Source organism: Ovis canadensis, chromosome 23 (assembly GCF_042477335.2).
Source record: "Ovis canadensis isolate MfBH-ARS-UI-01 breed Bighorn chromosome 23, ARS-UI_OviCan_v2, whole genome shotgun sequence".
Classification (NCBI taxonomy): Eukaryota; Metazoa; Chordata; class Mammalia; order Artiodactyla; family Bovidae; genus Ovis; species Ovis canadensis.
Genome location: NC_091267.1, coordinates 20,626,204 through 20,645,169, shown reverse-complemented (window position 1 = coordinate 20,645,169; position 18,966 = coordinate 20,626,204). Strand labels below are relative to the sequence as shown.

Sequence of the window (18,966 nt, the reverse complement as noted above, 5' to 3'; positions counted from 1 at the left end):
CTCTCCCTCTGAGTCCAAAAGTCCGCTATACACATCTGTGTCTTTTTTGCTGTCTTACATACAGCGTCATCATTGCCAAGATCACTGCTTTTAAATGAGTTGAATATGGCAAAATCCAGTCAAAATATTATGCTATCTCAATAATTCTTAAGGAACTCAGTTTTCATTATGAAGATCACTGGGACAGTATTATGGATAAAATATAACTATTGGCAGCAAATGCAGCAATTTCTTCATGAACAGACTGACTAGGCAGTTTGCAGACCCACACATGCACACACGTGGGCGTTTGTTCAATGCCCTCACAACTTCACAAAGAGAGAGGCGAGTTGTTCCCAATGCTGTTCCCCTTGCTCCCCACTTTCCACGAGCCTGGAGGGCAGCCCCACGACCACAGAGGACAACCACATTTGCTGTTTCGTGGAGAAGACAGAGCCAGGCAGGGATGAGCTCCTCCTCGACTCCACATGGCTCATCTGGGTCTCCTCCCATCCCCCCTTCCCACCTGGCAGGGAGGACCCGGAGTCCCTCTTCTGGCAGCACTGATCCATCCATCCTGGACAGAGCCCACTGCCTCCTCAGGGCTCTGAGTCCATCTAGGAGGTCGTTTCTTCCTCTCTTTAATAACTAGTCCTCGATTTGCTTACTTCTGTCTATACTTAAGCACTACCTGTTAGAAGAAGTCAACATATAGGCTAGCTTCCTTTACAACTACATATTCTCAACTATAAACGATGCTTTTCATAAGCGAGCTTCTTGCTGTCATTTCCCAACCGTTATTTCATCTTCAATTTCTTTTCTGAACTGATGATGCTGGTAAAATTGTTCCTACCTTTGTAGCTGTGAAACCCTCAGGCACTATGGCATCTATTAAAGGCTCTTTTTTCTTCATTTCCATGCAGCCCTTCTATCCTTTATTACCTCCAAACTCTCCAGCATTCCCTACACAGTCTCATTTTTAAATAGTTGAATTTTCCGAGGATATGACCTAGGCTTTCACTACGTACTCTACTGGGAAATTTCAACAACAGTCACGGCTACAAACATCTCTATCCAGCGCTAACTCCTAAGACCCCCCCAGTCTGTGCTGCTCCTCAGAGCCCCAGGCCCACGTGATCCACTGACTGCCAGCCGTTCTCCACCCCGATGTCCCACAGACGGGCAGACCCCACGTGAGCATCACTCACAGCAACATTCTGCTCTGCGACTCACGCCTACGTTACACTTGAGCCTGCAAGTTGCTCCACATCTCTTCATCCCTCGGATCCTCAAGTCCGCCCCTCCCTCCCCATTCTCCTCGTCACCTCCTGCCTGACCAGCACCGTCCCCCACCTCTAACCCTCAGTCCATCGACCTGACCAGCCCTGGGCTCGTCCCAGTGTGAAACTCCTCATCGTCACACACTTACGGACATCAGGGTGGCATGGGCGTGGAGGACTTGCTGAGTCACCACAAGAGTGACCAACACTTAGTACTGGGAGTGTGTGACACCCCTCAGGTAAGCTGGAACAGGAAAAGAAACTAAGGCTGTCCGTCCCACAGAACTATGTTTATCCTCAAGAGTCATCTGAATATTCTTCTTTGGGTTTATTCGTTATTAAGCAACTTGGAAATGCACACATGCTTTGACCTGTTGAGAGATTACACTTTCATAGCTGGCTAACGTGTTACAAATGTGAGCACTACATTTACACCCAGTGCCCAGGCCAGCATCTCGTGAATCTACAGGCAGATGCCACCTGGGAAGTGCGCCAGAGTACTGCCTGAGTGAGGTGTCATGGATGAACACTAACTGCATCCAGCTGCAAGGGCACCAGCAAAGTGAGTGGCATTACTAATGAAACATATCAATACTTAATTCCCGTGAAATTGTTTTGAAATGTAAATTGTTAGGCATGTGTCTTGAGTAAATTATTTTATATAGTTTAAGGAATATGTGCTCCAAATGTTCATTTTCTAAGATATACTTTTTCCAATTTCATCATAAGTAAAATAATGAAAAAGGTAATACTATATAGCACATGGAACTCCGCTCAATGTGATATGGCAGCCTGGATGGGAGGGGAGTTTGGGGGAGAATTGGATACATGTATACGTATGGCTGAGTCCCTTCGCTGTTCATCTGAAATTATCACAGCACTGTTAATCAGCTATGCCCAAATACAAAATTAAAAGTTTAAAAAGAGGTAGGAAAAACTTTTTTTAAAAGAAAGCTTCCTTAAGTTATCTCTGACTTACTCATTTTCCACAGTGATTCTGTGTGGAGGTTAGTGCTTCAGAAGTGTCCCATCACTGACAAAGCAAATCAAAGTGTTCCAGACACTGTGTTCTGCGTAAGAGCCCCGATGGCTGTGCGGAATGACAGCACCAATGCTCACAGACGGAGCAAAACATCTCAAGGGTCCCGACAGAGGGGCTGCATCAGGGGCCCTGCGAGCGGCAGAGCTGGGACTGAAGAACCTGCCTGACATCAACACAGCGATACGTTCTCTCCTCTGAAGCAGGAGACATCCTCATCTTCTTTCCTGTGCATGCGGACACCTCCGCATGGAGAGGTGTCTGACAACTGCCTAGGCAGAAAAAAACCCTGCCTAAAAGACATGCACAGCCATTCACACCATCTTAGTTAAAATTAAATTTTAAAAAAAAATGGCTAACAGTAGGAAAAAAGAGACTCAAGTTTGCTTTAGCTGCCTCAAGTCAAAGTTTCAGGGATAAAGTTAAAATGCTGATATGAACAAGAAATGTCATCCGGGCTGATGAACAACGGTAAGATTAGGTGCATTATTTTCTGAAATCAACGCTGAGCTTATGAACCAATCAACCGTGCATCTAAGGAAACTTCAAAGAGCTTTCCAGTTTCCCTAATTATCTCATATGAAATTTAAATTGTTTCATAACAGCACTGCTTTCAAAACTGAGAAGGAGCTCTACTTACTTTACATTCTTCATTCCGATAAAGACAGTTTCTTAGGAGCTGCATGGCAATGCTTAATTCTTTAATGAAACCATCCTCCTGTTTAAACAAAAAGCATGAACGACGATGGCGTATTCCACTTTTGCATACAATAGTTCCTTCTCCCTTGGATCATGTGACACCACAACTATGCTCTTTCTGTGGCCCGACCACCACGGTTTGGAGGGGACTAACAGGCTAACGATCTCTGAAAGATGACCACATCTCGAGAAGCGCACCCACCACAAAAAAGCTATTTCTGTTCTATCAGCCCCAGAGGGACTGAGATACATGATAACCTCCATATTTCATCTCAATAAAGTAAAGCACATACTGGCTGGTTTTCAATCATATCAGGTGTTGGCTGACTTTCTCAATGATGAGGAAAACGGCCTTTGCATGAGAGGAAAAAGGAAAACAGGCAAGAAAAGAAACTGACAAACATATAAGCACCTAGACCAATAAAATGATTAAATAAGGCTTTTTCTTGGTTTCTTATTAGATGCAGTAGAAACAAGTCATTACACAGACCGCTGTAATAATGGTCTTAGATATGCAGATATGTTTATAAACACACATACATCTTTATTTCCTCAATAAGCTTCTGTGGCAGATCTTTTTAACCATATTTATTATTATTAACCACTGCTATTATATAAAAACTGTTATTTTCAACAGTTGAGTTATGAAAATAATCTAAAGGACTATTGACAGATGATGGATTAAAAAAATGTGGTGTATGTATACAATGGAGTATTAGTCAGCCACAAAAAAATCTTGCAATCTGCAACAAAAGGGATGAATTTTGAAGGTATTATGCTAAGTTAAATAAGTCAGACAGAGAAAAACAAGTGCTACATGATTATACTCATATGTGGAATATTAAAAAAAAACAACAACAAAAAAAAACCAAAATAAATGAACAAACCAAACCAGACCCAAAAACAAAACACCACACGGACTCAGAGACCAGCAGAGCGGTGACCAGGAAGGAAGGGGTGAGGGAGGGCAAAGGCAGTAGAGGGAGTCAGCTGTTTGGTGATGGACGGAAACTCAAGTTGAGTGATGAGCAGGTATAGCATACACAGAAACAGATACCATGTAGTACAGGTGAAACTGATATAATGTTATAAACAAAAGTTATTGTGATATAAAATACAGTTTTCTTAAAAACCTATGTTACATCAAGTTGACAGTGAACATGCAGCCTGTCACGAGTCCAGCAGACTCAGTGCTAAAAAGAGACACTGAGAGTCACCAAAGGATATGAACTGATACTAGGAATACCAGTTCTGCAACTGCACAGACACGGGGCAAACAGTGGCTTTACCCGTTATTGGTTCTATGATTACTGTCATGAGTGAACAGTGGATAATAAACATGAAGTGTTCAGAACAGTGCCTGCCATATAGAAAACACTTAGTAAGTTATTCTATTTCTAGTGAACCTATGAAACATATTCTTTCTGTGGAATAAAAATGTATCTTACATATCCCCAAAGGCTTAAAACAACAACATATCATATAAATCTCACTTAAAGATCTTCAAGTGAGAAATAAGGACACACACGCACAAATAAATCCCAACGCAAACCTCCTAATGTAGAAATCCCATTAATTTATGTGGCTGTACCTTTCCTCTAAAACACTGACTTCAACCAAACATGGGTGTCATTAATGAGCACAAGGACTCGAGAAATGGTCACCCCTGCCTCCCAGAGTCTGAAAACTCAGTAACCTTTTTCTTCAGCGCTGCCCTCCCCGGCTTCAGAGAGCCCAGGTTCAGCTGTGCATGAATGTGCTTCATCTGCTCCACGCAGCTGTCTACGAGATGAGCTGGAAGACAATGTCCAAAATAACCAGAAAGATACTTTATTTCCAAATAAGTTAAAACTATATACAACAACCAAAGTTCTCAAAAAATGATATTTTCTGTTTCTGACCAATTCTATTTTCACATTTTCAGTGAGACATTAATGAACCAGAGGATAAAAACACAAGAGAACTACAATGCTAAAACCCACTTATTTTTAACTTATTACTCCTCTTCACACATCTCATCTATGTTGGAGGCATGCGGAGTTTCAGTAGCAAAGTTACAACTGAAATTAGTGGACTTGATATTCTCTTTCATCTCAAACACCTGTGTTCCCTGAATCTGGATGAGAAACTACAACACTCCAGAGGGAAACTGATATGAAAATATAGGATCACCTAACGCAGTTGTTATTCCTATCGAAACTACGTGTTTTCTTTGTATGCGCAATATGTGCTTGTAGTTAACACGTGATTATTATGAAACTGAGTGATATGTTACGTTAAAAAACTTCTCTAAGATTTAATAGATTCTCTCGAGAAAGACTCATTACACAAACAGTAATCCACATATGTAATCTTCTTACTTTAAAAGAAATGCGTGTCTGGACTTCCTTCCCATTTAGGCCACCACAGAGGGTGGAGGAGCGCTCCCTGTGCCGTGCAGCCATCCTCCCTAACTGTCTGTCTGTATACGGTGGTGTACGTGTGTCAGTCCGGTCTCCCAGTTCTTCCCACCCTCTGCCCTCCCCTGGTATCCACATGTTTGTTCTCTACATCAGTGTCCCTATTTCTGCTTTGCAAATAAAACCATGGAATGCATCACAGAAAATTTTTTAAAAAAGCAAAGCGTGTTTACTATGTTTCTGTATGGGGGGGATAAAAACTATTCTTGTTAGTGACACTAAGATTTTAAGTTCTTTACACCTAAAATAAACAGGCAGTAAAATATACAAGTTAAAAACAGCTGAGGCATCAGGTGGCTCACCCTTCAGCGCGTGTCTCTGTGCTCTTCTGCTGACAGCCAGAAGTGACATCAGTGCGTTCGCAGCGACCCTCTTCAGGACATCTTTGGAGGTTTTTCCTTCATAGCACTGCAAAGAATGCAAATCAAACTGCCTTCGAGAAAAACTTAAGCTGGAGCAAAACACTTGTGAATGAAAAGATGCGTCCTACTTAAGAGCTATCGTTAGTTTTCAACTACTTCATGAAATCCACTAGAATGTGATAAATCATTAAGATTTGAGAATGTTCTGTGTGGATGAGACTGAATAAGAAGTTTATAATATAGAGAAGACCGAAAATCATTCTCAAAGACTCACCTCTAAAGAAAAAACCTATGTTGAATATTAACATACAGCAAGTTTAAGCACTTAATCAATTTCACAGGGGAATATATATACATATATGTAATTTATTTAAAAGGCCCCTTAGAAAACAGAAGAATTGGAGAACAATTATCAAATTCCTTTCTTCTATTATTTAAATGGTCGTAATAAGCATTGTTTTTTAATCCAAATGATTAAATAAAATTCTTACAAGATCAAAACTGAAAGTCAATTATTTAAAAACTAAACCAAATTTTAAAAAATCAAGAAACCACTAACCTGAAGAATTACTTCAGTAAGTCGTTCTAGAGAGTTCTGACTTTCCTGGGTTTTGTCAAGAAGTGAAGCCACTGTTGGATTGTGGCATAAGCTTGTTTTATCCTTATCCTGGAGATGCCTTTTCGCTTCTTCAGTCAAGAGAATAGAAAGGAACTGCAGGCTGGCGGTATACAGAGCGGGGCTTGTGGTAGACAAACGCGCACACCTGCAGAATGTGTCTGAAAGATAGTTTCATGTGTAAATGACTGGAAACATCTTCAAAATTAAAGAAGTCAGTCAAATTTATTTGAGTAACAAAGTTTATAGGTTTTTTAATCCTAATGAAGTTTATTAGCACAACAATAACTGCAGTGTTTAAAGATAAATTAAATAGTACCAAGACAACCTATTGATCGAGAAATTGATTTCATTTTCATCTTGTTCTTTTCATATAGGTTCCTGTTTATAAGAATGTGTGAGTGTGTGTAAACAATGGATTATCTTAATTTTATAAGCAAAAACACCCTGAGCCCAGCAAGACCATCTCCTTACCGATCACTGCTGCCCAGGACCGGGCCAGACCCATGGTCACAGATGGGAAAGAGGCAGGGCCAGCTCGCCTCAGCAGTGCAGCCAGAAGGTGGAACAGGTGAGTCCACGTCTGATAAAAAGCTGACATTAACTCTACATCTGTAAAAAACATCAATCAAAATGTTTCAAGGTATTAACACAAAGAAGAAAAAGAGCCTTTTGAAAACTAAACCTCACCCAGACACTTCATTACACTTAACGTAAAAATCACCTCTTACTCCCTGGGGTGGATCTCATCCTATTCTCTATAGAGAACACATGGTGTAACCTCGCGAGCTCATCCGGACATCACTGCCACTTGTCAAACTTGCATGTTAAGTAACTACTGCTCCCGCAGCACTGGGTGACGCAGTGCTGGTGAGACTCTGCAGACTGCCTTTGCTGGGCGTTGTAAACCCCTTCACCTACCAGACCCAAAACCTGCAAAGCCATAAGTGCAAAGGACTAAACTAGAATGAGCCAATGGGCAAAGAGAATTACCAAATGAATGACGACTTCATTATAAACTCTTTCCTATCATATTTTAATTTTGATTAAAATACGATAGTTGCTGTAGGGTTCCCCACTGCTGCTGCTGCTGCTAAGTCACTTCAGTCATGTCCGACTCTGTGTGACCCCATAGATGGCAGCCCACCAGGCTCCCCCATCTCTAGGATTCTCTAGGCAAGAACACTGGAGTGGGTTGCCATTTCTTTCTCCAATGCATGAAAGTGAAAAGTGAAAGTGAAGTCGCTCAGTTGTGTCCGACTTTTATCGACCCCATGGACTGCAGCCTACCAGGCTCCTCCATCCATGGGATTTTCCAGGCAAGAGTACTGGAGTGGGTTGCCATTGCCTTCTCCGAGTTTTCCCCACTACTAAGCACTATATTCAACATTTCATTAGAGCATATTTTTTAAGAATTTTTAAAGAATTTTTTGGAAATTTCTGATATTATATTCTGGACTTGCTTATACTTGTTACTTAGCCATAGCTTATAAGAATAATTAACACCTAACACTCACTGTACTTTCTAACATTACATAAAGAACTTTACCCTCATTTAAAATGACAGAACAGGGTAACGGTCCTTCACTATACTGCGTACTTGCCTCAAACGGTCTCCTGGAGCCACTTAAAATATCCAACCTGTAAGACACTTTATGGAAAGTCTTCCAAAAACACCAGCAAAGAACAACCCAAAATGTGACCTTGATCTGAATACTTGGTGCAAAGTTAAGATTTTTTCCTCAGTATTATTTACTTTCCTTCTAAACTAAAAAAAAAAAAAAAAAAAAAAATTAAATAAAAATAAAGCTTACTGTGGAGGGAGGTGGGACAGGGGTTCAGGATGGGGAACGCATGTACACCCATGGTTGAGTCATGTCAGTGTATAGCAAAAACCACTACAATATTGTAAAGTAATTAGCCTCCAATTAAAATAAATTAATTTAAAAATAAATATATACAGCTTACCTAATATATCTTTGGTGCATAGGGTGAGAACTTGGATGATGTTTGGGATAAGAGGTTTCAGAAGCTCATCCTGAATAACAAGGTCAGGATCCACCAATAAACATGACTGCAAAAGCCGGGATAAGGAGGACAGGTATTCTAGGAGAAAGGACACCTGCCCGAAAGAGGAGATACAGTAAAAACAAAGCACATCATACGAAAAGCCAATCTCGGTGATGAAGCGTCACTTCTTTATAATACAAGTTAATAAAAAAGTCATAAAATATCCATCTTAATTTTGAAAGACCTAAAATGAACGCACAGCAGACACAGCATTATCTTTCTCATAAGCATGTCACTAACAGTCATTAATGGTGTCAACTATAATTATGCCAAACAAAACATCGTTTTCACAGCCAAATTCTGAATTCTATTTAGAGAGTTTAGAAAGTCTTTATGGTTTTCAAGTAGCTAAACTGTGGAGTCAAAATTCGGGAAGAAGCAAAAAAAGCAGTCCAAAGCTCTACAATTCTGTAAAGAAAGATTATAACATATTCTTCAAGGTGTACAATTGAGGGGTAGGAGAAGTCAGCATAACAGCCTAGTGATTACTACAAATAAAATGAAAACATGTCCAATGTTCGCCCTCAACTATCCTTTAGCATAAAAATACCATTCTTAAGTTTTAAAAGAACAATTAAATCCTCCCTAAAATTACCAATAAAACCACCTTTGGAATGTTACTTGTTACTAATACTGTAAGAAGCATTCATGGGCAAAAATACTGAAAAAAAAAAACACACACACAAAAAAACAATTCTCTGGATATGTAATAATAAAGAACACACTGTGATGACTTATCTCTCCACCATGCCCAAGCACTGCAACAATCCATAGAAATGAACTTCACAGACACATTCTGGTGCCTCTCTTTTTGTACATGTGTGCACACACACACACTCACAGTTTTTCCTCCCAGGTTACTGTAAGAGTCAGGGACTGCCAGGCATTTGTTGAGACCTAAGTACCTACAGGGCTTCCCTCGTGACTAGCAGTAAAGAATCCACCTGCCAATGCAGAGGACATAGGTTTGCTCCCTGGGTCAGGAAGATCCCCTGGAGGAGGAAATGGCAACCCACTCCAGTATTTTTGCCTGGAAAATCCCATGGACAGAGAAGCCTGGCAGGTGATAGTCCACAGCATTGCAATAGACGCAGGTACAACTTAGCAACTAAACAACAACATAAAGTGCCTCTCTGGTGAATGGCGTCAAGACTACTTCCAAAGAGTTCTTCTGAACTACTTCTCTGGATGAAAGGTACTCCCTTTATCTAATCTGTGAACACATTTTACATAAAAGTACAGGTGGCTCTACTTTTTTCCTATCAGGTGAAATGCAAGCAGTTTGTGAAATTTAATTTCCTTATCGCTGTGAAGTACTTCCTGACCCCTTGCTAGGCCACACCACTGCAGTTACAGTGAGTCTGCCCTCTGCGTGTGCTGTGTGACCGAGAACAGACAACCCATGGGAGGGGAGAGCCTGCAGGAAGCCTGAGCGAGAATGCCTGAGCTGTCAGATTCTCCTGTGAACTACAATACTGAAGATGCAGTCAGCTACCGGTAGGATAGCTCATAAAGTAACTTTTTCTCTTACGTTCGAAACTCTTTCTTAAAAAAAAAAAAAAAAAAAGCCCAACCAAGCAACCCCCAGCATCAGCACCTCATGTCTCTGTCCCCCGCAGAGCTCCGCCGCATGCTCTGCCTCGCCACCACAGCCTGTCTCCTCAGCTCTGCTCACATCTCACCTCGCTGAGGCTTTTCCTGAGGTCTCACCCATCCTCACTGCTTTTCTATATTCATCACCACCTGATAAAACCTGTAACTGTTGTTTACTGTTTACTGTCTCCTGTTCCGAGGACCCAGACTCTGGGGCAGGGGCGTGCTGCTCTGTTCAGAGGCATCACTGGTGCCTACGGCACGATATAGCGGGGCGTATGCTCCAGAGTTTCCTGGAATGAATGAACTATCTTACTAAGGACAAACAGGCAAGAAGCAGTCAGTCTACACAGGCCACACAGTACAAGAGGAAGACTGTGGATTCCAGAAGCAGCCTGCACGGGCTGGGATCCTGGTCCTGTCTCTCACTGTGGGAGCCGTCCTGGGCAAGCTCTCCATCTCTGGGCTCGTCGCTCCCTTTATAAAACAGGCCCTAATGGCACTTCCACCTTCATGGAGCCCTGGATGCTCTGGCCTCATCTCCACCTCGCAGACTCTGCTCCAGCCACTCCGTGCAGTTTCTTGAATAGGGCAACTCTCAGGGCCCCATGAGGCCCCACTCACTTCAGGCCACATGTCACTGTCTGAAAGGCCCTCTCTGAGCACTCGACGCAGAAAAGCCCTGCCCTGCCACCTCTGACACTACTTCTTGTTCCCCCTTTAGTTTTCTTCTTAGATGTCTGTCTAAGACACCATCAGGCACATATGTGTTTGACCACCGTCTACGCTCCCAACTTGAGGGGAAGGTTCTCTATTTTATTCATTTAGGGAAGATCCTGCTACTCAGTAGGCCCCCAATAAAGATCTGCTGGATGGACAGGCCGAAAAATGGAGGCGATGGCCAATAGGCAAACAAGCACACTCACAAGTGGAAACGCCGCACCGGGCCAGCGATTGGAAGGTGATGTACCGTGTTACCCGGCCTGTAGGACACGGTCTGCCTTAAGCAGAAAGCTCGAAGAAGACATCACAGAGCAAGAGATACTGGTCTGGCCTACCTTTATTATCTCTCACCCAAATAAATCTTTTGGCCCTTTTTAAAAATCTGATCTTAAGGTACCATTTCTATTAGCAACAACTCCACTAAATATCTGTGAAGGAACAAACATAAATTTATCCTTATTAAACTGAGCTTTGAAAATACACAGAATTTACTCACTAAGTATTTCTACAACTTTAATTTAGGTAGAAATAACAGAGATATCCTAAAATCACAGAGGGGGAAAGTGGGCTATACAATGAACATTCCCTTTGTCTAATACAGTACTCAAAGGTACCCAGATCCTTGATGAAACATGTCTAGCTGGTTAATGATGGAACCAGGCATAGAATCTAGGACTTCAAACCTCTCACTGCTCTTTACTACCATTCGGAGATGTCTCCGGTTGAAATATTAAGTAACCTATTTCAAATAACCTCATCAAACCATGTATACCCTAAGAGACTTTCACTCCTCTCCTGTGGTATGTCCTCCATAATTTCTGTTTTTAGCACCAAAGGCTATAGAAACGCACACACAGACGAGGTGAGAGGGAAACCTGGGCGCTCACCTGAGCTTGAGTGTGTTCAGCAGGAAGAGACGTGGGCAGCAGGGCCCGGAGCTCCTGGACGCTTGTCTCTAGGAGGGTGGCATCTGCGATGCTGTAAGGAAGAGAAGAAGCACCCTTCAGACCATCGGGAGGCTTGTTACTGAAGATGAACAAATCAGAATTTACAGTTTGGATATGACCATGAACAGAATTCAAGAAAAGGGGTTTTTATGAAATGAAGGAAATAAATGTTTATAAAAAGTTTCCCTAAAATATTTCAGAACATGGGAAAAGATATCATCAGCTAAATGTCAGAAACCAAGAATTCTAAGGAAAATATATAATGAAACCTATTACAAGCAGAATATAATAAAGTTCTTGCAGAAGGAAAAGACAAACAAGAGAAAGACCTTGGTGCTTATGTCCCTATTTAAAACAGGAAAAACACTTTCGAGGAAGTAAGTTCTGATTTAGAAAGTAAAAACCAAAAAAAAAAAAAGAAAAAAAAAAAACAGCAAAAAAATTTAAGTCAGAAAGAACACGGATGGAAATATAAGACTTTCCTGTAAGATTCTTTAATACCTCCATGCCCTCAACGTCACGACAGACTCTTAACAGGCTCTGCTGAAGCAAAAATATTCCTAACACTCCATTTTGACCATTTTTGAGATAGGAAACATTCAAGAAGGAAAGACAATCACCTAGCAGTTTCGTTTTCCAACTCTAGTAAGACAAGAAATGTAAACAGACCAAAGTCTCATCTTGCTGCCTACTATAAAGGGTAAGGAAACGGACACCACTGAGTAAGTGAAGCACAGCAGGCTTCTTTCTCTTGAGACTGCTCTTATCCCAAAAAGAAAAAGAAAGCATTGTGCTTTGGCTAAGACAAGGGAAACAATTCAGAGAGCGGATGTTCAAAGGGCAGAAACAGAGAAAGAGAAATGCAAATAAGCATATGGGGAAAAGGAGGTGGGTATATGTGTCTGGAATAAGCAGGATGTCAGGACGGAAGGAACACTTTACTCAAGAGAGTATCATAGACAACACCTCTTTTTAATCCTAACAATTAACTAGTGTTATTAATGACGCATCAGAGATTAAAGTGCCTTTCCCAAGGCTGCAACACTAGTGAGAGAATGAACCGTAATCAAGACCTAAGCTGGACTGAATCCAATCTCCTTGGCCTTTTAACGATACCATACAGCCAATCACAAAATCAGAAAAAGTCCGTTCAGATGCCAATTAATATTAGATACATCAAAGAACCAAATCATGATTTCCTTAACTTTTATCAGACTACTTTCTATTAAAACTTTCAGCCTCCCATAACTAAACAATTCCAAATGGATTTTAAAAATGACTTTTCAACCCAATGACGTTATTCTGATATGACGACTAGGCAGATGAAACCCAGAACTCCTTCACTTCCATTCTGAACAATCAAGGAGGCTTGTATCATATTTCTTTAGTGTGGCAGAGGACAAATTTCTGAGTTTTAAAATATCAGGATGGGGTACAGGAAGTTTAACAGTTAGTGAAACAAAGCAATGCAAATGCTTTAACAGACTGAAAATAAAAACTGTCCAGACAAATCTGGCAAAAGCGAAAACCTCGGTCTCCCTGCTTCCCTGGGAGTGTTTCTCTCTTACCTACAGAGAAGCTCAATGAGACGGGTTCGTCGGAAAGCGCTGGCAGTGTCGCCTGGAGTGGCCACCAAGAGGCTGTCTAGGAGGCTGCACATCGCGGAGAGGAGGGGCGGGGTGACAAACACACACTGCCTGGGCAGAGGAGCAGAGAGGGGTGAATCAGGAGGAAGCCGTGGAGACGCAGCTTCACGCTGACCTATTATTGAGATAGGTGTGAAAATTATCACCATTTTGTTTAGCTTGTGGTTACATACAAAATTCACAAGTTCTGATAATCAGATGAAAGTTCCTAAAAGTGCTAAAGAGAGACATCTGGGGAATTCCCCTAACTGCTCGGCACACCTCAACCGTGAGGCCAGCGAGTCAGACATTCAGCTCCTCCAGAGAGAGAGAGAGAGAGAGAGAGAGAGAGAGAGAGAGTGTGTGTGTGTGTGTGTGCGTGTGTGTGTGCGCGCGCGCGCGCGCGTGCGCACATGTACAGGCATGTATCTGAGGGATACCTTGGGTGCCAATGTACTGCCCAAGACGAGAAGAGCAGGGCATGGTTTTGTGTCTCATGCACTCAGACACTGGGTAACAAACAATCTCTGGGTCAGGAATATCCCTTGGAGAAGGAAATGGCAACCCACTCCAGTACTCTTGCCTGGGAAATTCCATGGGCAGAGGAGCCTGGTGGGCTATAGTTCATAGGGTCTCAAAAGAGTCAGACACAACATAACAACTAAACAACAACCACCACTCTACACTAATTAACACCCCCAGTGGAATCTTGGGCAATGCCCCACAAGGAAACAAATCTTTCTGCAGTGCAGCAGACACATAATCAAAACAAGTAGGACAAACATATAAGCAAGTACAACTTCCAACTAGAACTGGTCAGATTTTGTACTCAAATGTATTCAGGCACAGCTAAGGCTTACTGCCACCTGAGTTCTGAGAAAAATTTTCACTTTCAGAAATTCTGGATTTTAGAACTGAAGATACAAGAGTACGGAACTTTCCTAGAAAGACTCGGCAAGGGACTGTTAACAAGACAGTTTAATCTGCCTCAAGACTCCCTCATGACCTTTACTTCTTATTCCTATTTTAAGAAAACATTCTATTTTGAATAAACCAAACTTACACAAAAGTACAAAAAAAATTCCCGAGTTACCCTCACCCTGACCCCTAAATAAGATTCCATTTATATGCAACATTCCAAACTGGCAAATCTATAAAGAGGGAAAGCAGGCTAGTGATTGCAGCAGGCTGGGGAGAGCAGGGGAAATCAGGAGTGACTGCTAGCAGGAACGAGGCTTGTTCTGGGTGATAAAAGTGTTCTACAACTGACTGCGGCAATGTTTGCACGACTGTGTGAATACATAACATTTAAACCCAAGGAATTGTACACTTACAATGAGTGAACTGTATGAATGTGAATTATATCTCAATAAAGCTGTTTAAAAAACAGTAACTCAACATACTCTTAGAAATAAATGTTTGTGAGATTCGTTATCAAATTTCATTTCATGCTCTGTGTTCTAAGCTACTTAAAACAACCTGAGTTTGCTTCTTTTGTTCTTAAGAGGATCAAATAAGTACTTTCTAAAATTAAACATTTTTATATGTTAACATGAATTACTAAAAACCAAACTGGGACACTGTTCAGGCAGTTCTGGAACAAACACTGTAATGAAAATTCAGAGTAACGTCTTACTTAGACAAATATTTCTCAAGTTTTAGAAAGCATTTTCCCTGCAGATGCTCATATTTCAGTGTTTAAAATTACATTCTTTTTAGGTAGTATATTCATTACAGATTAGGGATTTAAAGCTACTGAATAAAGGCCTATCTACTGCCTTAGAAGAAACAAAAGCTAGCTGTAATCTACACAAATATATAAAGTGTGAAGCAAACAGAGCTGGCAACAGTCCCTAAAACAAAGAATAAAATTTACACATTGTCATTAATAAAAATAAATCCTAGGCTACTCATCATGACCTTCTTATAAAATAAGGACTCGAAATATTTTGTGTGCTTTAAACCGAAAGCATCGGCTCTGAAAAACCCTTATGACCCCACTTCTCATCACTTTCAAGTGGATTCACTTTTCAAGTGGCAAACTAAGGTATGTTCCCAAAAGAAGGAAAAAAATGAAGCTAATTAACATCTATCAGTTCCTTGATTCAAATACCACATATCCATTATTATCTAATAAGGAACCATATGGCAATCAGACTACTTGATGGCCAAATTCCCATTTATTAGTTAAGAGTATTTGTTTGTTAATTCCTGAAGTACTTATTCTATTATGTTCTGTGACATTTCATTTTGTTCTTATCTGGAGAGCTTGTTCTGTGACTTAATTTGGTTCTTTTATCTAGACATTTACTTTCAAAATTTCTGTCTGGACCAACTTGTCAATCTTCTTCCTGAAAGTAGAATGCCTTCCTAAAAGGATACCTTGGGCCACCAGCTGGTCGTGTATGACTTCAGGGTGAGGCACCATGGAGAGCACGAGAGACTGAAATTCAGCACTGCCCGACGAAGCTGCCACCTAGGGATCAGCAAAGACAATTACTTTATATTTGGAGCACTCACTGGTTAACATCACCAACTGGGAAATGAAACACCAGCAACATACACACAAGATATCCTCACACAAAAAGGTTTATCACAAAAGCACACTAGTTAGTATAACTGAAAAACACTCCATGTCTTGAGAGTCATAACAGATTTTGGAATGGCATTTTCTGCTTCTTAGACCTGTTACAGTTTATGTAAATCAGTTAACTTAAAGGAGCAAAGTTTTGGTATGAAGCTCATCGAGGATTTTAAGGTCCTGAGAAAGCCCATTGCCAGGCTTCCCCAGTGGCGCAGCAGTAAAGAATCTGCCTGCAATACAGGAGTTGCAGGAGACATGGGTTCAACCCTGGGTCAAGGATTCCTGGAATAGGCATGGCAACCCACTCCAGTACTCTTGCCTGGATAATCCCATGGACAGAGGAGCCTAGTGGACTACAGTATATGGGGTTGCAAAGAGTGGGACACACGACTGAAGTGACTGAACATCCACGTAAAGCCCATTCCAACTTAACTCTCAAATGTTGAGAGGCTAAGACGCATACTACTTTAACTATAAATTGTTGAGTCTTTAAGGTATTTTGCACTTCTTAATTCATAATAAGAGTCTTTTCAGTTTCAAATGGCACACACAAATTTTAATAATGCATATAAAAGAATTAGAAGTATGAAAAGATTTTTCTCTATCTCTTCCCCATCACAAATGAACTGTTTTTAAAAATTAAGAACTATATCGACACTGTACTTCAGAAAACACTTTACAGAGTGTTAGATAGAAATTTTCTACAGAATTTCTATCATGCTTTTTGGAAACACTAAACAGGATAGAAATTTTGTAGAAAACAAACAGAATTTCACATGTAGATTTACAGATTATAAAAATTATAAAGCTGAAAAAGCCCAAACTGTCAAGTACCTTCTGTGTAAAAATTACTGAGTTCTCCCATCAGTTTCTTTTCTCTGAGACAGCATAAACTTCCCATACCTGGGTCAGCTCCAGGTCCATGCATGCACGCAAATAAGTTGTCAACAGAACTTACGAATCAACCTACCACAAACCCAGACACTGTACAGCTCACAGTATCTGTACATTGATTCTGTATTTGTCCTAATCCTTAAAGTAGGGTACCTTAGACTTGATTTGACAGGATGAAAGCAAAACCCAAGGTGATTTTCATTTGCAGTTTCTGATAGCAAAAAAAAAAAACAAACAAGAATTTGAAGAAAATGGCACATGAAATTAATAGTTTTTAAAATCCCTCTTTCAACTTCTGACCTCAATCACCTCTCACCACTTGAAGTACGACATTACAGCAGCAGCAACTAAGTGACAGAAAGCTGCAGCCAAAAGCTGTAAGCTGAGTGGATAAAGTCATCTACAGATGGAGGCTAGATAAACCTCAGTCTAGATAAATCATTCATAAATAAGCATGTATTAAATGTCTTATTTTATATAACATGAGATCCACACAGGAGGAGGGGAAAACCTAAAGACATTTTAAAATTATATCTGCCTATAACTGGCTATAAGAGATGTGTTTAAAAAAAAAAAAAAGAAAGAAAGAAATGTCCCTGTCAATGGACATCCAGATAACTTTCAGTCTGTGAAGAAACAACCACACACTGAGACTGACATCACAACCACCCAGGAGCCGCCAAACAAGCCTGGCTCCAGCTCCCTCGGCTATAGGGGAAAAAATTAAAGAGGACGAGGAGTTGAAATCCTCCATCTTTTCACTGAACATCGCTTCAACTGACAAACACTCAAGCAGTCCTCTCTACTGATGAAAATGAAGATTACACTCACTGCAGGAAAAGAGCCTCTGAGGACCCACTAAATACCTGTGTAGAAGAACGCAACAAACATCAGGCCTTAATAAACACTGGGCTCTTCCTCAGTATCAGCCAAGGAAGGGACAAACAAAGTTTGAAAAATATGATTTTACAAAGTATCTAATGGTTGCATTCTAACTTACCCCACCCCATATGATTGATAAAACGTAAGAACTTCTTTCTAGACCAATATACTGTGTTTTAAAAACTGACTGGGGTTATTTGTATTTCTACTAAACAATCTAAATTTTTAAAATTTGCTGTATTAGCATGAAACTATTAGTTGTTGAATCATGTCTGACTCTCCACAACCCCATGGACTATAACCAGCCAGGCTCTTCTGTCCATGGAATGCCCCAGGCAAGAAAACTCTAGTGGGTTGCCATTCCTTTCTCCAGGGCATCTTCCCAACCCAGGGACCGAACCCAGGTCTTGTGCAATGCAGGCATATTCTTTACCATCTGAGTCACCAAGGATTACTATTTTAATAGATAAAAGTAAAAATGTATTAAGCTGACTTGCTCTATACTGTCCTCAAATCTTGCTTGCTTGAAAATAATCTCCAAAGGACATTCATTTGACCATATTTAATAATACACATCAATATGTGAATGTGTTATTTGTCATCCTGGTCTATAAAATAACTTTTAACTATCATCGAACAAATGTCAATTCATATTTCTCTAATATCAATTATAATGTTTCATGACATTTCACTCTGCTGGAGTATCTTTACATCTTTATAGCTATTACAGATTCTCTCTTCAAAACCATAAACCCAGACTCAGGTCTCCTGGTTAATCCCATCTGGTCACACCAGTAATCAAACTTAAGCCTTTCTCCCACACTCCAAACAACTCTATGCATTTTCTGAATATCTAATGCTTTCCACCACCTCACAGCTTGGTATTCAGTTATTTTCTAATTATGCTTTATGTCTCAACTAGACTTTCAAATCTCATATGTGGGCACTGAATTCCAAGACATATTTGAGTATCATTTTCAGTTCAGTTCAGTTCAGTCGCTCAGTCGTGTCTGACTCTTTGCAACCCCATGAATCACAGCACCCTAGGCCTCCCTGTCCATCACCAACTCCTGGAGTTCACTCAGACTCACATCCATCGAGTCAGTGATACCATCCAGCCATCTCATCTTCTGTCGTCCCCTTCTCCTCCTGCCCCAGCATCAGAGTCTTTTCCAGTGAGTCAACTCTTTGCATGAGGTGGCCAAAGTACTGGA

General features: G+C 40.8%; 1 protein-coding gene across 3 annotated transcripts in view; it reads right to left on the bottom strand.

Annotated features, from left to right (window-relative positions):
* Nucleotides 1-18,966, bottom strand: part of RTTN (rotatin) — a 108,956-nt gene that overhangs the window by 13,649 nt on the left and 76,341 nt on the right. For all 3 annotated transcript variants that reach the window (XM_069569153.1, XM_069569152.1, XM_069569154.1), the window contains exons 35-43: nucleotides 15,775-15,868; nucleotides 13,336-13,528; nucleotides 11,708-11,798; nucleotides 8,403-8,556; nucleotides 6,909-7,046; nucleotides 6,378-6,595; nucleotides 5,759-5,864; nucleotides 4,694-4,791; nucleotides 2,939-3,016 (exon numbers count right to left, since the gene is read on the bottom strand). In XM_069569153.1, coding sequence (XP_069425254.1) covers nucleotides 2,939-3,016; nucleotides 4,694-4,791; nucleotides 5,759-5,864; nucleotides 6,378-6,595; nucleotides 6,909-7,046; nucleotides 8,403-8,556; nucleotides 11,708-11,798; nucleotides 13,336-13,528; nucleotides 15,775-15,868 — 1,170 coding nt within the window. The remainder of the gene's footprint in view (nucleotides 1-2,938; nucleotides 3,017-4,693; nucleotides 4,792-5,758; nucleotides 5,865-6,377; nucleotides 6,596-6,908; nucleotides 7,047-8,402; nucleotides 8,557-11,707; nucleotides 11,799-13,335; nucleotides 13,529-15,774; nucleotides 15,869-18,966) is intronic.